We start from the raw sequence: 27,975 nt of genomic DNA, 5'->3' as shown, positions 1-27,975 counted from the left end.
CTAGATTCTCTTTATTTTTACCCCATTGCTTTTGTTTATTCACTTCCCTTTGGTCTAGTGCATCCAAATGGATGATCTGAAAAAGAAATCTGCCCCTCCAGACAGAGACCAACTAAGTCGAGGGATTTAAGAAATGAGCGAGGATCACAGAAGTCAGAGCATACGAATTGGGAACGAAAAAACGTGGAAACCACGTGTTTCTTTTTCCCGTGAATACTGGCCCAAACTCCTCCAGAAAGATGGTGCTCCAGTATCTCCAAACGATTGGTCCTTTTCAAAATCGGGCGCCAGAGTCCCCGGGCCAATGCAGTCAAAAAAGGCTCCAGACTCCCTGGAAACGCTCCCCCCCTTTGGAGGAAGTTTGCCGGGCGGGGCTCCCACGCATGCTCCGTGCCCGCGGGCCCATTGGCGCGGCCGCCGGGCGCGTGCGCAGGACCCGATGGGTCCCCGGACGCGGAAGACCTGGCCCCGCGGAGGTTCCCGCTTCTGAGGCGTGAGAGGCGGCAGGTTATAGAATTTGGCCTTGGCTCCGAGGGGTTTCCCCCGGGCCATTAGAACCCAAGACCGAAAAAGGAGGCACCGCGGCGGCGGCTGGTCGAACCCCCCACCTGTCCTCCAGGCAGGGAGGGGGAGCGAGGAGGAGAAGCACCGATCGCAGGGCTGAGGAGCCTCCGGACCGGGTCCCGGAGCATGGGGGACTGGACCGGGTCCCCGAGCATGGGGAGCTGGAGTCTCCGAGGCTGCCCAGCCGGGCCCTGCCCGACTGTCAGCTCCTCGGTGCTAGTGCTGCCCGGGCAGCTGGGGTGTCTGTAGCCCGGCCCCGCTTGAGGTCGTTGGCCAAAAGATAGCAGCATGAGTTCCGCCGCTGCCTAGTTTCCTCCCCGTCCTTCTCTTCTCCCTCCTTTCTCTCTCCTCTTCCCCATACTTCGTCCTTCTTCTTTCACTCCCCGTCGCTCCTCTTTTCCCTGCACCCTACCCTCCTCCTTTCCCCCCGTCTTCTTCTTTTCCCCCTTCTGTCCTCCTCCTTTTACCCTGTTTGTCTTCCTGCTTTTCCATCTATCCTTTTTCCCTCCCTCTTGCTCTTTTACCTCCTCCTTCCATCCCTCTCCTTCCTCGTTCCTCTTGCTTTATCCTGTCACCCTCCACCACGACCTCTCCACCCTCCTCCCCTCCCTCACTCTCATCCTCATCCTCCTTCCCTCCCCCTCCTCTCCTGCTTTTCTCCGCCCCCGCCCCCAAGCCTCCGCCCCTTAGCCCCCGCCCCCAGCTGCTGGTCCCCAGCAGCTCAGTCCTGCAGTGAGAGTCCTGGGAGTCCATAGCTAAGCACCAGGAGCTGAGCGCTGTCCGCCGTGCCTGCCGGCAAGTCTCCGACATGGCTCAGGAGAAAATGGAGCTGGACTTTGAGTCTGACACATCTGATGGGGTCACCCTGAGGAGATCCAACAGCGCTCCCCTGATACATGGGCTCAGGTGAGCACGGTTGGGGAGGATGGAGTGCAGGGTTCAGGGGCTCCTCGACCCCCTGCAAGCAGTCTTCCTTCCCTCAAGTGAGAGTTGGAGCTCATTTGGGTCCTCCATGCTGAGGGGGTGGGGACTTGTCTGCTTGACAGTAACTTGGGTCCCAAGGTGGAGTGAAAGTTTGACCCCAAACTCTGGGCAGTGTGGGGAAAATGGGGCCCTCTCTACCTGGGGCTCTGTTGGCCCACTGTAAAAGAAACTACAGGAAGCTTCTGGCTCTTCTAACAAGTTGCTTGCCCTGCCTAATTTACACCACTGAATGTCAGACTGAAGCCCCTGGAACTAGGATTGCAACTTGACACCTGCGTCTAAGAGTTGCTATTTCTAAGCTTAGTTTAGGAACCCTGGCATTAACACAGGTTTACTTCGATAAATCGCAATTTATCTAATAACTTGTAATTAAATGGCGTATTCATGTCCTATTAAGTGATTGGGATTTGTCATAATGTTTTCAGATCCTAAAACTGCCTGAAATGCATTCTGGTCAATAAAAAAAGAAGGGTAGCATGTCAGTGAAAGCACAGGTTTTCGAAAATAATCGAAAGAATTGACCCTTGAATTTTAGTGTAAGGTCTTGTGTTTTCATGTGAATTAAGTCACCAGAGGGTCTATTTTAAGGTAGACTCTTGTGATAGTGAAGGTTAGGTTGGCAGACGTCTTGAGCCTATTACATTTCACTTTTGTAAGTGGGCAATTCATCTTAGAGCCAATTCATGAGACCCTGTAGAAATGGAATGACTCCAAAAAAAGGGGATGGGGGTAGAATTAGCCAAAAACACTAATCAGGCACAGTGAAGGCAAAGGAAGAGGTAATCCTTGTCTGTCAAACTGATTAGAATATCTTTATTTTGGGGAAAAAACAGATTCACCTTTTTTTTATATATTTCAAAACTGAGGGAATGGTGGAGTGACTTTTTGCTTTTCTAATGCTGTCCTCAGCTCTACATTTATTTTTGACACTATAGGAATAAACTGGTCTTTTCTGGTTGTCTTTTTGAATCTCATAAGCCAGCAATTGCTGGGGACCGGGGTGATCCTGTTGACCTGCATTTAGACTGTTGTAGAAATAACATGCTGGGTTTTCTTGAATCATGATTTAAGTAATTATTTGAAAGGTGGCATGATGCGACAGAAGAAGGAGTGAGGCGACCAGGCCTAGTCCCAATTTTCTCCCTAACTGGCTGTGATCAGGAATGAGTCACTTAGCCTCGTCGAGTCTCTGTTTTCTCATTTAAAATTTCAGAGAGCTGGATTAGGTGATCTCCACGGTCCCTTGAAGCCCAATCCAGTTCAGCCCTGAAAATCCTTCTTGACCTCTTGTCCTGGGCATGGCACTCTGCTAGGGACTGCAGGGATGACCAAAACACCTCTACCAAGGGGTTTAAACCACACGCACACTTTCCTAATAAAGAAGTCGGTTTCTGAAGAAGCATCTGATTTCCCATTGTGCTCCCACCCAATGCAAAGGAGGGAATGATCGCATTAGGTTTGTGCAATGAAGAGAGGCTTTGTGGAGGGTCTGGCATTTCGATGGGTGTTGGAGGAGAGGAAGGGTTTGGACAGATGGTGGTGGGAGGGAAGGCATTTGAGGCAGAAGGGGCAACATGAGCAAGACTCCAGGTGTGCTGATGTAGTTGGACAGCAGGGTTCCAAAGTAGAGCACATGTTTAGGGCAATAGTGGGAGATGTGCTGATAGGGCTCCCACTGGAGATCAGGGCTCCCCAGCCCTTCTCACGGCACGGCACATGTAGAAAGCAGTAACATTTGCGGGTTGGTCCTTTGGGGTAAACAGATGAGGCTGCCAGTGTCTGGTGGTAACCGGTCTGGGGGCGTGAGTTCTGACCAGAAGGAGCTGGAGACAACCAGCCTGGAGCTCCGCCCCATACCTCTCCTAGCTGTCCTGCAACCCGGAGGAGATCAGTATCAGCCAACCAGTAATCCACAGCACGCCCCTCCGGAAGCTCTGAAGAGGACGGTGAGGAGTTGATTCATTTTATCAAACAAGGAGCCGTTGTCGATTTCAGTGTTAACCAGAGAGCTGGCGTTAATACAGTCGAAGGATATCTTATATGAGAAGACATTAATCATTTTATTTTTTATTTTTCAGTGACCTTTCCCAGGTTTTTCAACCTTACACGTTTAGAACTCGGAGGAATAGTACAACCATGATGAGCCGTCACAGCTTGGTAAGTATAGGAGTAAGTATCGTTAGTAGTTGGGATCGGGGGAAGCACTTTAAAATGTACCTCTTTCTTGAGGTGATGTGCTAGGCACCACTGCTTACAAAAGAAACAAATGATTTTACCTGTCTTGTTTACTGCTCATGCTGTGGCTATTTTCAGCTTTTGGTGCAAAAAGGAAATCTGGTTAGAATTTTTTCTTGGCTGTGGGACTTGGTATTTTTAAACATTGTTCCTTGTTTTTTGTTACTACTTGCATCATGGTTGTGAGGTAAGTCAGGATTAACTTCTAATTATAACTGAGAACAGTGGTCTTTATTTGTCCTAGGATGCAAAAATCATGTATATGGTAGCAGAGTGTTTACTTCTGTTGGACAGTGCTATCTATTCAAAGTAAAGTCTATTTGAAAATGCTTGGATTTGTATTCCAGTAGAGGTGCTGATGGTGACTGGTCTATATATCCAGAGCCATCAGGAAACACCTTTTTCATTGGTTGTTTGTGTTGGGAGAAATTATGATGAGGTTTTTACGTAGTAGCCCTTCACACGTGGAGCCCACTTATCCAGTAATTGCAGCACCCTGGAAGATACGAGATGTAAGCAAATAGACCTCTAAAGGGCTGAACCAGATTTCCATAGACTGTGCACAAAGGTTCATCAGTTTATTTGTAGGAGGGGCTCTCTGACCTCTGAATCATCTAAAATTTATGCACAATTATAATAAGCTTCCAACCCAGTAGTGTGTGAGAAGCAGCAAATCAGAAGAGGTACATTTGGGTTAAAGGTGTATTAGCAGCAAGGGAGGAGAGGGGAAGACTGAAAAGTGGACAGAGGTTCTTACAAAATCAGCCCGTGGCTTGGTCTTAGGGCTGAGAGCCTGTTAATAGACCCTGAGGGTGTCACTGGCGTTGAACTGTAAAATCATTGATGTTCCTACAGATACCTGGGTCATTAACCTTTCCTTAAATTATAGTAATACCTACACTCATATGGTATTTTACATGTTACAAAGTACTTTCACACATTTAATTCTCATAGCAACCCCTGTGAAGTAGGCAGGGCAAAAGATGTTTTTCCCAATTAAAAGAGGCAACAGCTAAGACTCAGCCGATCTAAGTAACTTGCTCCGAATCACACAATTAGTAAGTGGCAGAGCTGGGATTAGAATAGAGATCTTCCAGTGCCATTCTGTTTGGTCAAATCTGTTTAAGAAATGGGGGTGGGGAATATAACACTTTTGAGAAAGATTTCCAGCTGAAGTGGCTACAGCTACTTCAAGGGGGAAATGGTAGCTCTCTGGAGATTTCGTTTACTGTCCCTTCTTCCCTGAGGATACTAGAACATAGAACTACTCGTTTTTGCTGTATATGTGAAAAATGTTTCTATATGTTCTACAGCCGTGTTCTGATCTCAATAGCATAGCAAAGAAGGGAAAATGATTTTGCTCCTCTGAACTTCACTTGGCTCTTTTCTATGATGTAAAGATTCTTATCAACTCTGGCGGGGTGCATCTCTCACTAACAGCCTTCCTTCTGGCTCTACTGAAATGCACGAGTTTGCTGAAGGGGCCACGTGGACCCACTGTTCTTTATTGATCCCTATTCTCTCCTCACCCCGTCCCCTTTTCCTCTCTGGCTTTTTGGTTTTGGACGCCTTCCCCAGCACCCTTTGGCTACTCTTATTATAATATTGATTACACCATATGCATTATGTCACCGTGTGCTCTACAAATCTTAATATACTTACCTATGTCCCGTCTTAACCCTCACAAAGTAAGGTGTTGCAGGCTGAAATGGAAAGGGCTGGTGGCGGGGGCGGGGCTGAAGAAAGAGACGTGCAGATCTAGGACCTTCATTATTTAACTGATTAGCTAGAAAGGCAGGGAGAAGGAGGACTCAAGAGTGACTGAAATTTTGTTTCTTGGTGACCAGGGGAAAAGTGTTGCCTTTATTCTGGGTAGAGAATTAAGAGGAATTGGTCGTTTGAAGGGAAAGCAGATATATTCTTTCCAGGCACGTTGGGTTCAAGGTGCCAGTGGCCCCATGCTGTTCTCCAAAGCAATATTCAAAAATCTCAGAAACGACAGTCGTCCTGCCTCACCCCCTTTCACTTTCAGCAGATGACCCTTCTCACTTCTCAGAGAAGGCAGACACCTCTCTTCCATAACCGGCAGCTTTCTTCTCCTGGAAGTGTCTTTCCCTTCACATGGGGTGCTTTCTGCTAATGGCTGGGAATTTGTCGGACTCCCCTGTGCCTTTGCTTAGTCTGTCGTCTCTGCTCTATCTTGTGTCCTCAGTCTCTTCCTTGCTGGCTCTTTCCCTCCCACCTTCTTCTCCCGACTCACACATCTCGTATCTGGAAGACAAGCTTCTCTTTTTTTCGTACATCTGTCTTTCCCTTTTTCCCTTCCCCTCTCCGAGCTTTTTCAAAGTTTAATCCACACTCAGCTGCCTCTGATTCCTTGCCAACAATTCAGCCAGTTTATAATCTCACTACATCTACCACAACTCCACTTCAAAACCATGCTGCTGAAGTCCCCAGTATCAGGGGCCTCTGTTCTGGTCCCGTTTAAGCCCTTTGCTCTAACTTCACACCATTAACTGGCGCCTCCTTGAGGTTCTTGGCTTTTTGCTCAGCCCATCCATTGCTCTTGTTGCTGGTACTAGACACAGCTCTGCTGTTCTCTGTCCCTCTTGCGGGTCTACTCTCCAGTTCTGTCTCAAATCGATGAGTTGTGTGTGATATAGATGTACCATCTAAGCTTGTGACTTTCTCCACAGTCAGCTTCTGGCAATCCGTACTTTGGCTTTCCTGATTATTTCGTTGCCTTTGGGGTTTCTTTTGTTCCCTGACTGACATGTTCATGCTCTCTGCCACAGTATCCTGATGGAGTCTTTCCTGCCTTATTTACTTGCCTAGTAGCTTAGCATTTTTCAAATGACCTTATCAAGAGTTCACCAGCAAACATGTATTACTTTCATAATGGAAAAAAATACTTTTGGGAAGGAATTTACTGGTAAAGTTTTTCTTGTTTCAAAGCCTAGGAGAGGAAGAAGTAAAAGAAAGGGGTGGGAAATGAAGGGATCTCTTTTGAGGTAAAATCTTATTTTAGTGGATAACTTTTAAAAAATTTCACCGGAATTAGCTTTTGCCTAAAAACCTTAGAGCAGTTTATCACCATTTTATACTGCTCACTACATGAGTATTTTTTAAAGTTTGAATAGGATAGGGGCTCTTGTAGCAGGATAATTGTCATATTTGGTTTTATAGTATTACAAATTCATTTGCATTTCATCATGGAATAAATAGTAGTTGTTTACATTATGGCTATAGACTCTCCCCCCGCCAACCACTCAGTAAGATGTTGATATAAATTGTACCTTACATTTCATGATCAGATTATGATGATTCTGAAGGAACATAATTTGGCCCCCAAATCATTTCATCTTTGTGTTATTAAAAAATGATCTAAGGGAAAGCAACAGTTATCTTAAAAATGCACCTTGCCTCTACATTGATTTTTTTCTGAACTAGTAAGCTTTGTGGTGATAGCGTTAGTGATCGAATTTTAGAATTGACTTAGATCATGCAAGTAAAATCTCCTTATTGCAGTTTTAAAGTTTTTTCGATAAACATTAATCATAGACAATATATTATATTGGGCTTATTTGCTCGTCTTCCTCCGTCGGTGCATTGGTAATAAAAATGAATAGAATCAGTGTTTTTGTTTTCCCTTTGTATAGAGTTCCTTATTTTAGATAAGTGAGGTCATGGCTATTTCTAAGACCTGGAGTCTTTTTTTACATAAACGTACACGGCTCTGCATTCATTTTGGGAAAAATGTTAAAGTCAGTGCCTGTCTAGCGACAGATGGTGCTTTGAGGTTGGACACCTGGTGTACTTTCTAAAGACTGAATGTACTCGTGGGTCATTTCAAATAGGATAAAATGTTGAAACATTAGTTGCTGAATGGCTCTCAGTTTACTTACCTTTGCCTGCTTAGGAGAGGAAGACTAAAGCATCGTTTTCCAACCAGGAAATGCACAATTACCTGCTTCTTGGTTTTTGCCAGAGATGAAGGTTTTCAAGGGTTAAAATTATAATCAGTCATAATTCTTGTAACCAAATTTCTTTATCAATTACATTGTGATCAAAAAAAAAAGACTGAATGTACTGCCTCTCTAGTGCATTAATGTTCAGTGATTTAAAGAGCTCGATTTCTAAGAAGAGTATGAAAAATTATCTAGGAAGAGGTTGTACACTGGCACTGACAGCAGACCGCTGCTTTGTGATTCAAAAATAGTAAATGTTTACTTTTTCTTTCCAGTTGCTGTCATCCTCACCTAATCGGATTCCTAGCAGCAGACTGCATCAAATCAAAAGGGTAAATTTTACTTACTGGCTCAGATCTGTAATTTTCTGCATTTTACATTTTGATTTTATTTTCATTTTGCAGATTTAGATATTAAAAATGAGTCAGGCTGCCACTCTGGTTAGTTGTGGACAGGTTCAGATTCTTCTGAGTGGGCAGATAAAATACAGATGTGGTACAGGTGACAGTCTTAAAATGTCAGTCCCGCTGTACTGTGATGATGTCAAATGAGGCAGAAAAGTCCTTTTCATTTTCTTTGAAATAGAGAACTGTGTGGATAAATTTTATGTTTTCAGCACATGTTTGCCTTTGCAGGAGGAAGGCATGGATATGATGAACAGAGAAACTGCACATGAAAGGTTAGTGCTTCACAAGGACAGGGTGTGGCCGAAGGTATGTCTTGTTTACGAGCACTAATGGCCATTCATTTTTGTCTGTTTTAGAGAAGTGCAAACCGCAATGCAGATAAGCCAATCATGGGATGAGAGCTTGAACCTGGTAAAGTTTTCACATATCTGCTTGTTGTATATTTTCTAGAACCCGCTATATTGTTCATTGGCTTCATTCATTTTTTTCATTTACCTCTGGCTCTCCTGTTTCCACATTTGAGTTCAGTGTTTTTGATCTCTGCTTTCCCACCAGAATATGAGATTGCAACTTTTTAGAGTCTATACATTTCTACTCTAAAAATGTAGGCCTATTTGTGTAGTAAAGAAGAACTGTGATGTGTTGAGTTGTGAATTATGAGGAAATAACACTTTCTATTTACAGAGTGATAGTGATTTTGACAAGCCAGAGAAATTATATTCTCCTAAAAGGATTGACTTCACTCCAGTTTCTCCAGCACCATCACCCACCAGAGGATTTGGAAAGGTAGGTTCATTGACAAGATATTAACTCTCTTTCACACACTGAGCTGTTTACTCTCTAAAATACACACACACACACACACACACACACACACACAAATCACCTCAATTTTGATGAATTCAATGACTGGAAGGAAAATTAATAAAAGTCTATAGTAGTAATTTGAAAAAAATCTATCAATCTATCCATCTGTCTGTCTTTATCTATCTATCTATCTATCTATCTATCTATCTATCTATGTATTCTCTCATAAACATGTATGAGAGACAGACAGGTAAGCAATTCTAAGGATGCTGTTGTTGTCATTTTGATAAGAACCTTTTGAAAACCGGAGCACTAGAAGTATTTTAATATGTTTTTTTCTAGCAGTGTTTTTCACCATCCTTACAAATGTTTGTGAGCAGCAGCGGACTACCACCAAGTCCCGTTCCTAGTCCAAGACGCTTTTCCAGGTAAGTAAACCTGCTTTTTAAATGTGGTTGAAAGGCTGTTCATTAAATTTGTCTCTTTGGTGAACTTCTTCCCCAACATTTTATTATGGAAATTTTCAAACAGCAAAACTGAAAGAATTTCACAGTGAACGTCCATATACCTACCACCTATATATTCTACCATTAACATTTTACCATATTTACTTTTTTGAGACTTATGCCAGTTTATGTTCAGAGGGGACACACACACTTGAAAATATATTCTTTATAAGGATAAGGAAAAAAATTTTTTTAAGATTGTAGACCAGTCAAAATCCCAAACAACTTATTAAGAAGGTTTATCTTTTTCTTAAGCTGTTGTGGATATTTTGTCTTAGAAAACGAGTTTTTAAAATAGCTTAAAATGCCATGTAATTCCAGATTGTCATATGCCAGGTCAGATCATGCACTCAACCTTCAACACAGGCGTTGTCCATTTCTCCCTATGTGTCTGTCAATTTTATTGATTTGCCAAAAGTACTTTAATGTCATCCTGTTTGTTTATTCTTTAAAGCAGGAGAAGCCAGAGTCCAGTCAAGTGCATTAGGCCCAGTGTTCTTGGTCCTCTTAAAAGAAAAGGTATGTGTCATCCCCCTTCTGGTATTAAACGTAGTCTAGCTTGAATTACAAATTAGCATTTCTGTCTGAAATTAGTTCAAGGCATGACTCCTTTCTTCTAAAGAAATAGTGAAATATTCTTTCCAATGTATGCTTTACTGATTCTAAATTCTGGGAATTAGTTATTTGATACTGTCTATATTTTTTTACACTCCATAACTGAATCTTATTCAGATATTCATAATATCAATATATATTCCAGAAATTTTGCCTCTCAGTGATCTGAATATAAAAGAGATATAAGTTGATACATTGCAGAAATATGTATTAATGTCATAGCAAATAAGTCCATACACATGCTGTATGCTCAAATATAAGTCACCACCAAATGATGCCTCCCATTTGAGTCTCTATAGGGTTTTTGATATAATAGGGTGCTCTCTTTTTTTGTGTGTGTGGTTTATAAGAAATACACTCTTTTTTTTCTTTTTTTAATTAATGTTTTTATTGAAGTAGAGTTGATTTACAATGCTGTGCTAATCTCTGCTGTACAGCAAAGTGACTCAGTTATACACAGACAGACATTCTTTTTTATATTCTTTTCCATTATGATTTATCCCAGGATATTGAATATAGTTCCCTGTGCTCTACAGTAGGACCTTGTTGTTTATCTGTTCTATGTGTAACAGTTTGCATCTACTAGCCCCAAACTCCCAAGGGGTGCTCTCTTAATTACCTTATTTTAAACCACAAAGCACTAAACGAAAATGATCTCACTCAGTGCTAGTTTTAGATGCTTATAGAGGGCACCCGATGGAGTCTATTAAAAAAAAGGCAAAGAAATTTAACACGGGTTTAGTCATTATTCCTGGGGATATGACCACATGATTACAAGTGTTGGATGTCATTTTAAATGAGAGTTTTAATGATCATTTTAAAAAAGCAATTCAGTAAGTGGTTTTTTTTGTGCAGATCACCTCTGGAGCTAGTAAACAAATCAACTCTTCTAATGTTAGGTAAACGGATACTTGCAGCTTCGGCGAAGACTTTCCAGTGGTATAGCATCATACACAGATTCAAAAAGTGCTATATTTCAGACAACTTAAAATTAAAGATGGTGTGCTCTTGGGAATAGATGCTGATACAGTGACAATGTTTGTATTTAGTGAATAAATTTTATTTTATAAACTAATAGTCTTTTTCCTTAAGGCTGCAAGGAATTATTTACAATCCGAAGAACCTTCTCAGGAGCTATTATGTGAAAATAAAACTTGGAAATTAAAGCTAGTATAGTTATTAGTATTAATTTTAAATATGTTGTAGGAAGTTGATGGAATAATGTAATATGGTTGTTCAGTTTCAAAGCTATCCCAAAATATACCAGCAGATGGAGGGATTCCTTGCTAAAAACGGCTAAAGTCTTTTGCTAATGAGGTGTTGAAAGCCCGGCAGCAGCTTTGAAAAGCCGCATATTAAAGCATGGAAAAAAGCAAATGAAAACATAACCTTTCTTGAATTTCAGTAATTTTCAGAATAGCTCCAGAGGAAAGATAATATGAATTAATTAATAATATGGGGAAAAATGAATGTTGCATTTGTTCTTCCTTGGTCTTTTTCCATCATAAGAATCTTGTAGAGGTTTAAGTTCATGGTTGCTAATTTCTTAATGGAGTGTAGATAGGCCCATGAATTAAATTGTCTTTAACGTTCAATTTTAAAGCTCAGATAAAGAGCTTCAAAACCAAGGTATGTGCATGTTTTAAATCATAGCTTATTTGAAAAGGGGCTTTTCTGTCTAATTTAGGGTTGTTAGTCTTTGCACTCCCAGTGGCAAAATGTTAAGCATTATTTCTTCTGATGCAAAGTTTTTCTATTCCCAGTTCTGAGAAAATCTGTGGGATTGAAGTAGCCAGTACAACATCAATTTTGTGAATTAATTAATAATTGCTTTCAATTACAGATGTGCTTTCAAACTTATATTTTCTAATCTTCATTTTCACTAAGTAGCCTAAAGCAACCTTTGATTTATATGCTCTTTATCAGACTGCATGCTTTTGAATCCATTTGACTTCAACTCAGGAAATGTTCTGATATTAAAATATATAAAGTTGGGGCTTCCCTGGTGGCGCAGTGGCTGAGAATCTGCCTGCCAATGCAGGGGACACGGGTTCGAGCCCTGGTCTGGGAAGATCCCACATGCCACGGAGCAACTGGGCCCGTGAGCCACAACTACTGAGCCTGCGCGTCTGGAGCCTGTGCCCCGCAACGGGAGGGGCCGCGATAGTGAAAGGCCCGCGCACCGCGATGAAGAGCGGCCCCCGCACCGCGATGAAGAGTGGCCCCCACTTGCCGCAACTAGAGAAGGCCCTCACACGAAAACTAAGAGACCCAACACAGTCATAAATAAATAAATTAAATAAATAAATAAAGTATAAAAAAAAAAAAAAAAATTTAAAAAAAAAAAAATTAAAAAAAAAAAATATATAAAGTCAAGAGTCTTTACTAATCATCTAGCATAAATTATTATTCACCATGAGCTTCAGCTATTGGGGGATACTTTATTTCTGCTGTGGTTATTAGTCTTGATTCATTTTGCCTAATGCAATCAGTGTTCTACTCTTCTATTAAAGAACCTGACTGTATGGGCAGCATGCTACATACAATAAATGAGAAGGTATTTTTAGGGCTGCTGACTTTTTAGTTGAGTTTATGTGGCAGTATATTTCTTCTACATTAAAGCACATGGAAAAATAGCTTTCAAGTAACAGCTTGAAGTATTCTGATCTTTGATTAAACAAAGGTCACCCCATTTTAGCAGCAAGCCTGTATCTGTAAAATTGCTTTACGGTAGCATCATCTCTTTCTGTTTTAGGTGAAATGGAGACCGAAAGCCAGCCCAAGAGGCTCTTCCAAGGCACTACCACTATGCTGTCTCCGGAGGCTGCACAATTGTCTGATCTCAGTTCATGGTAAAAAATGAAATAAAATCCAAAGGATACTAGGGAATGATGTATTTGAAAAGAACCACAGCGAAAGTATATTGGGATCATTTAAAACATATTCAACTTTTTATCCATGCTCCCTAGAGGTGAAATCTCCATGGAGATGTAGACAGTGTGAGAAACCAGATCGTTTGAAAGTCACCAGGACTTCCTTTGGAAGTGCGTGTATCTTTTTGGCACCTTCACCTTCATGCCTAGCTCCTGTTAGGTCAGCCTCTCAATAGGTGCTAATGGTGTGGGAGAGTGTCAACAGCTGGATGGCATGAGAAGGAGCTTCTGGGTTGCCCTGGGGAATATGCCTTGATTGTAGCTGCTCTGCCTGCCTTTTGTATTATATCCTTTTAACTTAGCAGAGAACACCAGCATTCTCTTAAGCATGGCCTTTTCTAAACAGCACTATCTGTTGTTATAAAATTTTTTGAAAATTTTGGGGTGTTCCATCACAATAGTAACTAAGGTTTCGTTTAAATAGTAACACTTGAAGATTCCTGTGGTCTGTTCACATCACTGTTTTTTAGTCTTTTAGTCTTACTCAGCCGAGTTTAGATGTCTAACTTAAGGCCCTTTCGTGTTTTTGTGTGTAAGTTAACTTCTTTTCCTGTACCCGAATTTGAGTACTTGGATGAGTTGAGTACTTGGATGCCAACATACGTACTGGAAGGAAGAGAAAGGGATAATAGTAGTGGCCAGGTGATATTTTGAAATCTTTCAGTACGTTTCAGTCAACTTACTGAGCACCCATGTTCTGGGTGCAATTGTGTAGTGCCTTGCAGAACTTTTTGTTCCCCGAATTTTATGGCTAAGGTTCTTTTTTTTTTAAGAACCCCAGAGGGCGTTCACTTTAAAATAAAAAAGATGGTGCTCTCTAAATGGAAGAATCCTGTTAAGCCACTTATAAGTTATACAGACTGACGATTCCTTCTTTCCAAATCACTTATTCGTTGTTTTGTCCAAGGTAACCTCTACTTCTAGTTGACCCAAGAAGTCACAGATTATTCTAGCTCATTAGACTCGTTGATCAGTACCATTCTAACCTTGGAACAGATGCCTTTTAGATAGTTCTAGCTATTTTCAGCCCCACACTCTCTCTTCTCTCTCATCCCTGTCTGTCCTTGGTAGCTCAGTGCTAAATTTGGTACAGAATGCCTTTCCAGGTATGTAGATGATTGCAAAGAGAAAACTTCTAAAGCTTGTCAAGAGGACTAGTGGGTGAAACTCTATACTGAGTGGAAACTGCGTATCACTTTTATGGTAAAGTGTGTTTTAATATAGGCACATGACATTATAAATAGATTTCCTTACGCAGTTACTAACCAACTAACCAAGTTCATGTTAAAAGATATGAAAGCATTCGCCAAGCTAAAAACATACAGGGTGAGGTGATTTTTTTTTTTAAAATATTGCTGTAGGCTGACTGTGCTTGATGCTATGAGACAGGTTCACACTAATAAGTAAGGAAGGACAGAGAATATATGGCATTTACCAAGGGTCTTCTCCCCTTGTTCAGATGTTTATTCCTCTGAGCAGCACAACCTAAGCTGTCTATGATGGTGGCTGTTGTGAGGCTTCTATTTTTTTTTTTTTTTTTGGCCGTGCCACGTGGCTTGCAGAATCTCAGTTCCCTGACCAGGGGTTGAACCCAGGCCACGGCAGTGAAAGCCCAGAATTCTAACCACTGGACCACCAGGGAACTCCCATGAGGCTTCTATTTCTATTGCCACCACCTCCATTCTCCGTAGACATGTGACTGGCTGTGGGAGCCCTGGGAACATCAACATTGGGGATGAAGGGCACTTCTGATCTGTAAACACAAAAAGTGTCGCCTCACACTGGAGAGATTTGCTTTATTCGTGGCTGCTCATAGAGTGCTAACAAGCCAACATATGGCTCAAGTAATATATTAAAAAGAAACTTATTACTCAAAATTCACAAAACTCAGTGTCAAAGATATTTAGGTGATTAAACTTTCAAGCGATGATTTTAGTAAGTTTGGAGCGTCTGGACTTCTGAGGCTGTTAAAGCTGACAATCGCACTAAGACTTTTGCAACACCTTGTGTACTAAGATTGCTGACATTTATGTCTTAAAATTAACAGAATTTAAATATGAGTTATTCATGATATGTAAAATTGGATTCTGCTTTTGCAGAAACTTTTTTTTCCTATCTCTTGAAAGCAGCTTCATTGATCAGACATCCATATTCTTAGAAATGGGGGCAGAGACAGGAGCTAGCTGTTGCCAAGGATAACAATCTACTCGATAACTAAGGAAACCATTTTTATACATTTTAGGGAGAGAAAAGGTATCAGATCATCAGTAGGTATTATCTCATCATTTCAATCATTATAGTTTGTTCCCTGCCCCACTCCATAAAGAAGAGATGGGTTTTAAAACTTTAAAGTTTATACGGTAGATAATGATCTTTAAAAGCTTGCATCTTTGAAGTATAAATTGTCAATAAGTGTGAAGTTTGAGTGTTGACCCATATGGACTTTGTGTCTGGTGTGCCAACTGCTATGCAAAGGAATAGTGGGCCTCCTTTTTATAAACCCATTTATTTATTTATTTATTTATTTATTTATTTTAGTGATTGAATCTTTTTTTAAATTTGTTTATTTTATTTATTTATTTTTGGCTTTGTTGGGTCTTCATTGCTGTGCGCTGACTTTCTCCAGTTGTGGCGAGCGGGGCCTACTCTTCCTTGCGGTGCACGGGCTTCTCATCGCGGCAGCCTCTCTCGTTGTGGAGCACAGGCTCTAGGTGCGCGGGCTCTAGAGTGCAGACCCAGTAGTTGTGGCGCACGGGCTTAGTTGCTCCACGGCTTGTGGGATCCTCCTGGACCAGGGCTCGAACCCGTGTCCCCTGCATTGGCAGGTGGATTCCTAACCACTGTGCCACCAGGGAAGCCCTATAAACCTATTTTTTACTAAAAATTCTTCAATCTTTGCCAACCAAATCTGGGGAACTTTGTTAAGCACAAGGTAGGAATTATGTCATTCTGCATTTAGTCCTTAGGAACATCAAGAGTTTGACCATAGCTCGGAAGTACACCTTTACATGGCGCTTTGATTCTTTTTTTCATGCTGGGAACTGTTCTGCTCCTCATTCTTTTGGGAATAAGACTATCTGTGGCATATAAAATAAAGGAGTTTTCAGGGCTGCTAGCCACGTAGTGAAGATTAAGTGATAGTCTATTTCTCCTACAGAAAAGGAAGAAGTCTTCCATGAAATTTCTTGCCCAGTGCCTTAGTGTTAACAGGACTGCTGACTTAACCTTTATGGTTTTATTTTAACATTTTTCATTAGACTTATCTCAGTGATTTTTAACATTGTTTTTAATATATGTGTCACGGCAAGAAAATTTTATCATGAGTATGTTACATGTACAAAGAATAAGGTAATCATTATTTATTATGACAGAAATGTTCACATATACTTGAAGATGTTTATACGAGCAGCTTAGACTTCTGTGCTGATATTCTTTTTCTGGTGATTAAAGAGTAGTATTTTTAATTAAAATTTTTTTCTTCCAGTTTTATTGAGTATAATTGACATACAACACTGTATAAGTTCAAGGTGTACAGCATAATGCTTGACTTACGTACGTCGTGAAATGGTGACCACAATAAGTTTAGTGAACGACCATCATCTCATATAGATACCAAATTAAAGAAATAGAAAAAGAATTTTTTCCTTGTGATGAGACCTCTTAGGATTTGACTTTCTTAACTTTCATTTATAACGTATAGCCATGTTCATTATCTTGATCATGTTGTACGTTACATCCCTATGTGCTGATACTTTAAAACTCCTATCCCCAAAGTGACAGTGGAACTGATCACATTTAACTATGTGATCTTAAAAACCTAGAGGCTATACAGCAAGATAATGCTGGGTCTTCGTAAGGTAAGATAGTAGAGAGTAGAGAACAAACCCTATGGCCCAGTTTAACCCACACCAAGGGGTAGGGGGATGCCCTGTAGTCTTACCTTATACTAAAATCTGTGCTGGGGCTGATAGGGCTGCGGCTGATTTCTAGCGTATTTACCTGCCTGCCATTTATCTGATAGAACCCAGTGTACTGACTGGACAAGGCACGAGAGTGGCTGCACCAGATGGGTGATAGCATGAGTCACACTGGACAACCTAATTTTGTTGTTACTTTATCACTGAATGTTTTAATGATTCCCTTATACTTTCTCCCTTAGTTTTTTTAGACAGAGGGCACTACTTTAGCTGTCATAAGTATTTTTGGTGGTGTGGCTCAAATACTGCCTCAATTGGTATAGTCAGTGGCTGAAATGAATTAGTTTACTTTTGTTTCACGTACTCCTGTGTCCAATTTGAATTGTCTTAAGTCCTTTGCTTTCCTGCCGTTGTTTGGCTTTGGGCCACTAGTCTAAGGCTCATTAGCACCTCCATCAGAGCTTAAACTAGGAAAGAAAAAAAGAGAGAAACTTAAATTGGACCACGCTTTGTTGCTTTTTGAAGCCCTGGTAGAAGGTTTAATAGCAGACACAGTGAAAATCACTTTTGTACAGTGATCTCTCTGGAATTACAAAATCACGTTAAGTCTTGCTTGTGGATATATTAACAGTGGGTAATTTGTGACCTGTAGTCACTGCTTCCAGGACCATGTATAGTAGTGCCAGATTAATTAGAACAGAAACTAGATTTTAGTTTAGTGAAAATACCTGGTTAAAGTTTTACCAGGCTCTGAATTTAAATTGCACTGGAGACTAAACGCAAGTATGCTATTTTTCTGTCAATGAAACACAATTATATATGTTTACAGTTAATAATTGAGAAGAAATTCTTGAAAAATATATATTATTGAAAAAATATATGGAGTGAAATGTTCAGACTCATTTTTTTCTTGGTAACTTCCCCATTAGCTTATTTCTTTAAGGTAATCAACAGCATTAGAAGACAGATTTCATGGCGAGTCACGTTCTATGTTTTTGAATGAATACAGGATTCACCTAAGCAAGCAGGTTTTATGGCAAATGGAATCTTTTAACCCAGGGCTCACCATAAGTCTGGTTGGAATAAGAAAGTATTTATATTCAGATTATCTGCTTGGTGGCCAAATTTTAATCTAAGCCTGTTTCTTCCTGCCAAGTAGCAGAGAGCGTGTCCTTCGGCTTCCCAGCCAATATGTGCTTTAGGAAAGTAAATTCATTTCAGTATTAGTCTAGGCAAAATGCTGCAGGAGGAAAATCACATATGTTCCAAAGGCAAATATAAAGGTCTTTTGATTTTCCAATGTCTTAGATTATCTGTGCAACTTTCTTTCAGTACTTTGAATAATTCATATTTTAGACCCATTTTGCCATTTGGTTGAAAAAATACCAGAGCCAGCTAAATTTTCCAAACTTCTTACTTAAAAGTGGTATTATTAATGATGCATTTGACAGCAGAAAGTATAGAGTAGGAGGACTGTGGAATATACTGTTTCCATTTTTATTGGGTTGGCCAAAATGTTCCTTCGGTTTTTAAGTAAAACTAAAAGACATATTTTTCATTTTCACCAAGAACATTATTGAACAACGTATTCACTGTTTTGTTCCACTACCTTCTGCCATTTTTCAGGCAACTTCATAATTTCATTTACCCAAAACTTTTTATCTTTTTGTGCAAAGCACTGTTCCAGGTGCCTTTTACAGTCTTCCAGGGAATTGAAATTTTTTCCATTAAGAGAATTTTGTAAAGACAGAAATCAATGGAACTCCGAAGGTGCAACGTCTGGTGAATACGGCGGGTGAATCAGAACTTCCCAGCCAAGCTGTAACAAAGAAACCTGGTCCTCAAAGAAACATGCTGTCTTGCGTTATCCTGATGGAAGATTATGCGTTTTCTGTTGACTAATTCTGGACGCTTTTTGTCAAGTGCTGCTTTCAGTTGGTCTAATTGGGAGCGGTACTTGTTGGAATTAATCGTTTGGTTTTCCAGAAGGAGCTGATAATAGAGGACTCCCTTCCAATCCCACCATATACACACCATCACCTTCTTTGGATGGAGACCGGCCTTCGGTGTGGTTGTTGGTGGTTCATTTCACCTGCCCCACGATCTCTTCCGTTCCACATTGTTGTACAGTATCCACTTTTCATCGCCTGTCACAATTTGTTTTAAAAACGGAACGTTTTCATTACGTTTAAGTAGAGAATTGCATGCAGAAATACTGTCAAGAAGTTTTTTTTCCGCTTAACTTACGTGGAACCCAAACATCAAAGCGATGAACGTAACCAAGCTGGTGCAAATGATTTTCAACGCTTGATTTGGATATTTTGAGTACGTCGGCTATCTCCCGCGTGGTATAACATTAATTGTTCTCAATTAATGTCTCAATTTGATCACTATCAACGTCAACTGGTCTACCCGACTGTGGAGCATCGCCCAGCGAGAAATCTCCAGCACAAAACTTTGCAAACCACTTTTGACACGTTTGATCAGTCACAGCACCTTCTCTTATACACTGCACAAATCTTTTTTTGTGTTTCAGTTGTGTTTTTAACCTTTCTTGACATAATAAAGCATAATATGCCGAAAATGTTGCTATTTTCTTCCATCTTCAATATTAAAATGGCTACACAAAAATTCACCAATTTTGATATTTTTTAAATGCACGCTGATACGACAGCTGTCACAACACAGTCTAACAAAATTGTTTCGAATGAAGTTAAGGATGACTAAGTGCTACTAGAGCCATCTTATGGAAAAAACCGAACGAACCTTTTGGCCAACCCGATATTTTTACTTTTCCAAAGCCTATTTGTATTCTGTTTCCATCTGAAAACAATCCACAGGCAAAAGAAAGAAATGACATTTTGAAGAAATATAAGAGTAGAGAAGCTGGGTTGGGGGAAGTTACATTTTATTAAGGGTGGTACAGAGGCCAGAAACTTCCAAATGTATCATAGGTTGCTTAACAGTGGGAATACATTAACTTGGAAATTCATAAAAACGATAATATTAAAGACATAATATTGAGTTTCAGGGCAGTTTAGACCAGGATGGGCTTTTGCAAAGGAGCTAGTGATCAAACTTAAACTAGAACCTATATTTGCTGATTCACAAGTCCTTCTCCAATTCTATGCTTTGTTTCCTTTTCAAAAATAAAAAAGTATGTCTGTGTAGATCCTAAAACTGCCCGACTCCCTTGCCAGCTTTCTCTCATCATGTTCTCCTTGCTCTCTGTGCTACAGCCATACTAGCCTGGTTTTGGCTCCTAGAAATACCCTTGCCTCTTCCCCAACTTTACCCAGTTAAGGCCTACTCATCTTTCAGACAACTGCTCAAATATCACTTTGGGGGAGGCTTGTTCCTCCGTATTCCTCCAAATTAGATCAGGTCACCCATGTTATATACTCTCAGAGTCCCTTGTATCTTTACTGCTTTGATCACAAATTATAATTATATATTTATTAGCATGATTATATAACTGTCTCCTGTACTATACTGTAAATTAGATGAGGGCAGGGATCATGTCTGTCTTATATACCACTGTATTTCTAATATCTGGCATACATTCTGCACTTGGTAGGTACTCAGTAAATATTAGAAGAAATGAAATGACTGAATGAGTGAATTCGGGCCAAATATAGAGCACAGAGCTTACATGTTGTATTGATGGGTATCATAGCCAGGAAGGCAGCCTCATGTCAGATTGTGAAGGCTGGCAATTGTGAATGCTAAAGTCTGTAGCCAGATTCATGAGGCAGGCTGGCTTGATTGTTGGGAGCCCTGGGAGCCTGGGCTGGATGGGTCAGGTATCCCCAGGTTGGGTTCTAGAGGCTCTTGATGACCAGATCAGGAGTCTTAGTGGAAGGACAGGAGCAGAAGCCAGTTGTCAGGATTAAAGAGGCAAATGGGCTGTGAGGGTATTGGATCTGTGGATATAGAGCATTCCTATTAGAAGCTTGACTGGAAGTTAACTGAAGGGATCAAAGAAACAAGTCTTTTAGAAATAGGAGGGAGACCTTTGAGTTTTGAAAGCAAGAGGAAAGGAAATAGTCTAAGAAATTCATAAAATGAGAAGAACATAAAAGGCAAATAATGGAGGAAATTAGAAAAAAAATGTGTATTTGAGTCGAAGGCCTCTTGGGAGTGAGGAAGTGATAAAATCTAGAGCAGTTGAAAGACTGTTCTGGAATGGAAGGACCATGAAGCAGTATACTTGCTAGAATACTTCCGACAGTCCAGGGTACCTCAGCGAGTAACCACTCCTCTTACTCGAAGGCTGAAGGTAAGAAGAGAAATATAAAAATAAAAAAAAATTTTTAAAGAAGAGAAATATAAGGGTAGAAATCGCTTGAGCTGAAGGTAGGGGAACTCCCTCACGGAAACCATGACATGTCAAGAGGAACACTTACTGGTATGTTGGACCTTCTGGTGCCTCTAGGAGAGCACCCAAATGATACAGAACCTTGCGTGTCTTAACTTGGGATTTCTCTGACATTGTCCTCTCCCAGGTATCTGAATATAGTACATTCTCTAGTTTTGCTGTTGCTTTTATGCTTTTTATGATTTACCAATGCTGTACTGATCCGTGAGTTCTTGAAACCATGTCATTGCATGTTATGTTTGCCTTTACCCTGATAGATGCATCTGCTTATAATTCTTTTTGCTTTGTCCTCAGTTCAGATATTTTGGATGGCAGTAGTAGCAGCAGTGGCTTGTCCTCAGACTCACTGGCTAAAGGCAGCACAACCGCAGAGGCTCCAGTAGCATGCTCCAATTCATGCTCTCCGTTCATCTTGATGGATGATCTCTCACCCAAGTGACTTACCCATTTCTGATTCAGTGTTCTAACTGCTGTTTCCTGCAGAAAACATTCAGGGAGGAACACAGGGAACTTTGATCCATAATGAGGATTAAAGTGTTACTGATCTAAACCATTTTGATGCCGTTCTTTTTTGGCACTTCTCTAAAGTTTGATTTTTTGAGTGTAGTAACCTTACTTAGGTCTCTTTTTGCTGATCTCATTTTGAACTAGTAATGAAATCTCAAATACTCATTTTTGATTGCTTAGAGTACATATATATATATATTTTTTTTTCCTCAGTGCTTCAAAGAGCACCTATTTTAGAGTCTATACATTTAAGGAAAGCACTAATATGTATTTTCGACAATGGTTCTTTTTCCCAGCAGTGTCATGACAGCTAGAGTTGATCAGAAATTCTCTTGCTTGAGAGATTTTTGTTGTTGTTGTTCTCTGTTGACTACATAAGTCTCAAATCTCTTTATCTCACAATATTAGATGAGTTGCTTTTGATATAAATTTTTATTTTTCTGCATCAGCTTAAAGTACATTATTTTGTTTCCCTTTCCTGTTTGAGCTGCTTCCTTGCCATTTCTCACAAAGGGGAAAAAACATGTCGTTGCTTTCATTACTGTGCATATTGCTTCTTTGCTGTTGGAGTGTAGGATACAAGGATTGATTTTAGTGCTGAGAATGTAAACGGACTTAACAGAATGCCGGGATTAGTCACCACAGCTTCTTATGACTTAGCTACCCCAGTTGATATTGTTCTCCTCAAACCTGTTGCCCTAAGGAATATATAAAATATTGTTAATGTTTCTAGGTGGTGTTATCAAGGAGAAGAAATTCCTGCCTTGACCAGATGTGTGGAGCATCTACAAATGAATGAATAATGTTATTTACACACAAACCACTGTGTAGAAAAGTGTACACGGAGCTTGACAGCTTGTCTTGGGTGGTGTAATGAGGCCTGAGGGGCCTTGGGGTTCAGTGTCATGCTGTAAAGATGTATATCATAAGGTAGGATAGAAAAGGGGCTCTGTGTCTGATTGCCACATACCGTTTTGATTGCTGCTTCTTTCTGATTACTTTTTCGTCATTGGAGTTGTTTGTTTTGTTGTGTGGTGAGTGGTGGTGTCGACTGTATTTTGGTTATTGTGTTGCCCCCAGAATCAGAGTCCAGTTCTTATACATGCTGCCTTATAGGAAGCACAGTTTAATATCTACGAGGAAGATTTTAGGAGCTGCCAAAGTCAATGTCATCGTGCATTCTGCTTTTAAGAAGCTGTTTGAGCTGTCAACAGTGTACATGATAGTAAGTCTGCGGTACCATAAGTTATTTAACATTTAAAAGAGGAAAATCCCGATAGAGCTATTTTAAAACCTGAGTGTAATCTATTGCCGTGTTATTTATTATTTAAAACTGTGTGCAAAATGTCTGTTGTGATAGATTTCTTTTAATGGTCAGACATCGTGGTTGGATTGTCTGTATTTAACATGCAAATTTGCCTGCTAGGACCATAATATTCCATTTTTAAATGAATGTAAGAAATGAAAACTACTGCATTTGTGTCTTTTGAAGGCAAAGGTCGTTGAATTTTAAAGGAAGATGATGTGCTTTGAGGGTACCCACAGACTAGTAATACTGTAGGGCTTGAAGGGAAACCTATTCTCTCTGAATTATAAGAGAGCATCACTTAGCTTGCAGTAAGTAGTTCTGTTGTAGCATCAGCTGTGTTGTTTATTTTAAATTGTGATAACTGCCATAATGGCCATTAATGGCTTTATTTCTTATATTGACTTTCATCTGTGCAAAGTCCATAATCCTTCAAACCTAACATGAATGTATATATTATGAAGATTGTTCTCTAGTATGTCATTTTAAAGAAAAATTACATCAGTGGTATGCAGTGTATTTATTCTGTTTGTGAAAGAACCATGTTAAAAGTCTCTGCCTATATAATACTGAGAGATGGTTTTCTCCTATAGGGTATTTATCCACCAGCTCTCTACTGTCTTCTTTGCCTTAAAGGGACACTTTTGGCCATCATTTTTTGGCTCTAATTTAGGACTCTTAAGACATAACCTTTAGAATGTAATGATATTTAAATTTATTTTAAATAAAATAAATTTATTTTGGGGTAGAATTGGGACAGGAAAATGAAATTGTTCCTCTGTTATGGGGTAGAATTGGGACAGGAAAATGAAATTGTTCCTCTGTTATGAGAACTAGGAGGCAAGGTAACTGACTTTACTGTTTAAGCCAAGGTTCATTTTTATTGTTTAAAGTGACTAGACAGTTAAGTTTGTGCAGGGGTTGTTTCAGATTACATAAAAGATAGACATGCTAACCTTCAGGTGAGCTTTGTTGACAGTACTCCTTTATTTTTATATAAAGTCTAATATTTGAAAAGTGATCATTGTTATAAAGTAAAATTCTCTCTTCCTATTCTAATATATCATATTTCAGGCTTCTATTTGAAAACAAGTATAAGAGATGATATGATAAGAAAATTTAATAGATGCTCTTTTTGCTTGACTGACATATAATCACTGTGTTTCATGATAACTGCTTTTGGAATAATAAGAAGTTTTGTGAACTGCTGACCTTGTGTATATCTTAGAGTGCAAATTTAATAAAGTGTGTACACATGCATAAAATTCTGTAAAATTTTTAAGCCTATCCATATCCCAGTATTGCATTCTCTGTGTCTAATTGCAGTCAAGTTTTGAATAAAAGGATATCGGGAACACAAAAGAACTAATAGCTGTTTTGAAGTTTGGGTTGTTTCCCAAAACAAAGAGAAACCTCTCCACATAATCTGTCAAATTTTCAAGAGCATTTTGTAGAATTTGACAATTTAGAAGGTTCTTGCCAATTTAGAAGGTTCTTGCCAAGGCTACACATATTTCTTACTTGTTTTGGATTTATTTTATCTTGTGTTTTTTTTTTTTACATATTCATAGGACTCTAGATTGTTTTTGGAGCAAGATGGCGGGGGTGGGTAGACAGGCAAAAAATAAAAGCCTTTCATGCATGACTCAGGTTTTAAACACTCACTTTTCTTTTCAGTATTTAAAAAATACATGAACTATTTTATTTCACACTTACAGAAAAGTTGCAAGAATAGCCCAAAGAACTCCCATACATTTTTCACCCAGGTTCCTCAGTTGTTGATATTTAACCACATTAGTTTTACCATCCCTCCCACTCGCTTGTATGTATGTATGTCTGTATGTGTCTTGTATATTTGTATGTGTGTGTCACATTTTTTCTGAACCATCTGAGAATAAGATATAGACATGATACCCCATTACTCTTAAGTGCTTCAGTGTAAATTTCCTAAAGACAAGGACATTTCTACATGACCACATTGCAGCTATCAAAATCAGGAAATTAACCTTGATACAAAACTATCCCACCTAGTGTACAGACCCCATTCATATTTTGCCTGTGGTCCCAATAAGGCTCTTTTAGCAAGAGAGAAAAAAATTTTCTTCTGGCCCAGGATTCTATCCAGGATTATGTGTTACACTTAGTCATTATGTGTCTTTAGTCTCCCTCAATCTGGAAATCCCCCCGTCTTTCCTTGTCTTTTGTGATCCTCATAGTTTTGAGAAGTACTAGCCAGTTATTTTGAAAAATGGCCTTCAATTTAGGTTTGACTGATATTTCCTCGTTACTAAATTCAGGTTATACATTTTGGGCAGAAATACCACAGAAGTGGCGTTGTGTTCTCAACATCTCATTGCAGGAGGCACACGGTACCACTTCGTCCTATTACTGGTGACCCTTGATCCTTTGGTTAAGGAGGCGTCTGCTGTGTTTCTCCACTGCATAGTTAGCGTTTTCCCTTTGAAATTGGTAACATATTTTGTGTGGAAGTACTTTGAGACTATAAATATCCTGGTTTTTCATCAAACTTTCCCCCAGTAATTTTAGTATCTGTTGCTCTTTCTTGCCTGCTAGTGTTATGATGACTACCCAATGGTGACTCTCTAGTTCCCTTATTCCTTCTACACCTATTAATTGGCATTCAAGTGTAAAGAAGTTTCCCTTCTCCACCATTTATTTGATCATTGTGGACTCGTGGACTCCTATTTTAGTCAGTGGGTTTTTATTCATAGCCATGACTTTTTTTTTGATATTCATATCTCAGATATGGACAGTGAGAGTCCCTCCGAGCTGGCGGCTATGTCCTTTTGGCAAATCTATCATTTTTCGAGCAGTGTTTTACTTTCTGGCATAAGATGTCCCAGATTCATACTTTCCTTGCCCCAGCCCTGCGATCAGCTGTTTCTCTAAGGAGCCTTGATTCCTTTTAATAGAGAATGGTATTTGGTACAATTACCAAAATACAGGCACTAGGTATAATCACTGCTACTTGAGCATTATGGTTTAAAGGCCCTCTCGGGACTTCCCTGGTGGCCTAGTGGTTAGGATTCTGGACTTTCACTGCCATGGCCTGGGTTCAGTCCCTGTTCGGGGAACAGATCTTGCAAGCTGTGCGGCACGGCCAAAAAAATAATAATATTAATAAATAAAGGCCCTCTCAACACAGAAAATACATGTAAATGTATATTTATATATACACACATATGTATATCTGATCATCTATTAAAGATCATGAGTTCAAACTGGTATCTCTGATTCCAGTTCAACACTACCGGGTTCATTCCAGCATCCGTCCTATCCATATTTGTAACTATTCTCGGATAGTGACAAGCCTGTTTCCCTTTATCCTCAATACAATTGCTCATTTCTCCTGTATGTAACTAATTTCTGACCCTGACACCTCAATGCCCCCTCGGCCCCTCCAGCCCCGGCTGCCTCCATAGGAGGAAGGGAAAGGGAATAGTATTCTAAATAATCAAGTTTTAAATATCCCTTTCTCACACGCACCCCAGCCATCCCCAAGCTTCTCTTCCTCCATGTTTACCTGTTCATAGCTCATGGATTTCTTATATTCATCAATTTAAAAGTATTTATTGAGCCCTGTGCTGGGAACTGTAAATATAGATGCAGTCAGTACCTTCAAGGTGACCAGCCTAGTGGAATAAACAGAAGTACACTGACCATTAGAAGCACCGATTCTAGTGTTTTGGGGAGCACAAAGGGAGAGCACCCAGCGTAGCCCGGGCTGTGCTTCTGGAGTCCTTCCCAGAATAGGTAACACTGAAGCTGAATCGAACAGCAAACCTCAGGTGGAGGGAGAAGTGAGAGGGAAATAGGCTACAGGAAGAAGAGACCAAGGCACCCTCACAGTCATACAAGTAATTTGCTAACATGAGAAATGGGGTTGGAGAGGGAAATAGAGGCACCTCTGGTCTTTCAGGATTTGGGAGTCTTTAGCTTATGTAGGTGGGAGCTATGGGTGTGGACGTAAGAAGGGAGATTTATGGCGAAGAGGGTTAAGGACAAAATCCTGACAAGCATCAACATACAAGAGGCAGGTTGAAGGAGAGCTGGGGTGGCAAGAGGGGTAGGAGAAAACCTTGGAGAAACCAGCAAATGCTGTCAGCAAAGCTAAGGAGGGAGTCGTGTCCAGGGTCACTTAAGATGAGGATGCAAAACTTCCCATTGGATCCGATCATTAGGAAGTCCCCTAGAGACTTTCATGAGTGTACTTTTGGTGAGGTGGAAGGGACAAAAGTCAGATTGCAGTGGCTTGAGTAAACAGGGGTTTAGGAAATGGAGACAGACAGTACAGTCTGTGCCCAAATCTTCTAACTTCGTCTTTCTCTTCTTTCCCTATTCGTGCTCAATTACAATACGAAATTGTTCCCATGTTCTCCCCTGTATCCTCAGCGCTGTATCTACAACATATTAGTCACTCAATAAAATTTTGTTGAACAATAACCCCCCTCCCCCCACTCTAACCCACAGAGGGAGCTGAAAGATACTCACTCCAACCTGTAGAGGGAGCTGAAAGAAAGTCACGGGGGAGGGTTAACCTATAGAAGGAGCTGGAAGGAACTCCCAGAGCAGTGCTAACCACACACTCTGACCTCTAGGAGGAGCACCAAGCTTCTTGTGTTCCAGGCATTCCTGAGGAAAACTTGCATGAGGAATCTTCATCAAGGAGTACTCCGTTTAGATAATAGTTATTCATATGTACCTAATATGTACCTTCTGTTTGTGGCATGTGATACCAATTTTCCATTTATGAAAGTGATGTGAAGTGTTCTGTTAAAATAAACTTAGCAAATAATATTTTTAAAGATGTATTTTAAAGATAAATAT

At 40.1% G+C, this 27,975-nt stretch overlaps 1 protein-coding gene and 2 non-coding genes across 10 annotated transcripts; all 3 read left to right on the top strand.

Moving 5' to 3' along the window:
• The first annotated feature begins 422 nt into the window (after positions 1–422).
• PABIR2 (PABIR family member 2) lies at positions 423–24,479 on the top strand. 8 transcript variants are annotated; one of them, XM_007174511.2, is made up of 10 exons: positions 423–1,470; positions 3,627–3,705; positions 8,027–8,083; positions 8,387–8,430; positions 8,515–8,569; positions 8,843–8,944; positions 9,311–9,393; positions 9,929–9,990; positions 12,842–12,938; positions 21,609–24,479. In XM_007174511.2, exons 1-10 carry the CDS (start codon positions 1,373–1,375, stop codon positions 21,751–21,753), a joined length of 822 nt encoding a protein of 273 aa, XP_007174573.1. In that variant the 5' UTR covers positions 423–1,372; the 3' UTR covers positions 21,754–24,479. The 8 variants fall into 8 exon arrangements, with proteins under 8 accessions (XP_007174573.1, XP_007174577.1, XP_007174576.1 ...); XM_007174515.2 differs by having other exon boundaries at positions 22,555–24,477; XM_007174514.2 differs by having other exon boundaries at positions 9,926–9,990; positions 22,555–24,477.
• LOC114236777 (small nucleolar RNA U109) lies at positions 12,562–12,705 on the top strand. Its single transcript, XR_003622641.1, has one exon. It is a non-coding gene; the product is annotated as a small nucleolar RNA U109 (small nucleolar RNA).
• On the top strand, positions 16,047–16,178 carry LOC114236776 (small nucleolar RNA U109). Its single transcript, XR_003622640.1, has one exon. It is a non-coding gene; the product is annotated as a small nucleolar RNA U109 (small nucleolar RNA).
• Positions 24,480–27,975: the final 3,496 nt, after the last annotated feature.

Source organism: Balaenoptera acutorostrata, chromosome X (genome assembly GCF_949987535.1).
Source record: "Balaenoptera acutorostrata chromosome X, mBalAcu1.1, whole genome shotgun sequence".
Taxonomy (NCBI): domain Eukaryota; kingdom Metazoa; phylum Chordata; class Mammalia; order Artiodactyla; family Balaenopteridae; genus Balaenoptera; species Balaenoptera acutorostrata.
Note: the sequence above shows the minus strand (reverse complement) of the source record. Positions and strands in the feature narration are given on the sequence as shown.

Excerpts from the sequence above, each read along its gene's own strand:
- PABIR2 (XM_007174508.2), top strand. The coding sequence starts at position 1,373 with ATGGCTCAGGAGAAAATGGAGCTGGACTTTGAGTCTGACACATCTGAT. Across the intron at positions 9,394-9,925 it reads AGTCCAAGACGCTTTTCCAG|CAGGAGAAGCCAGAGTCCAG; the intron begins GTAAGTAAACCT and ends TATTCTTTAAAG. Across the intron at positions 9,991-12,841 it reads TGGTCCTCTTAAAAGAAAAG|GTGAAATGGAGACCGAAAGC; the intron begins GTATGTGTCATC and ends TTTCTGTTTTAG.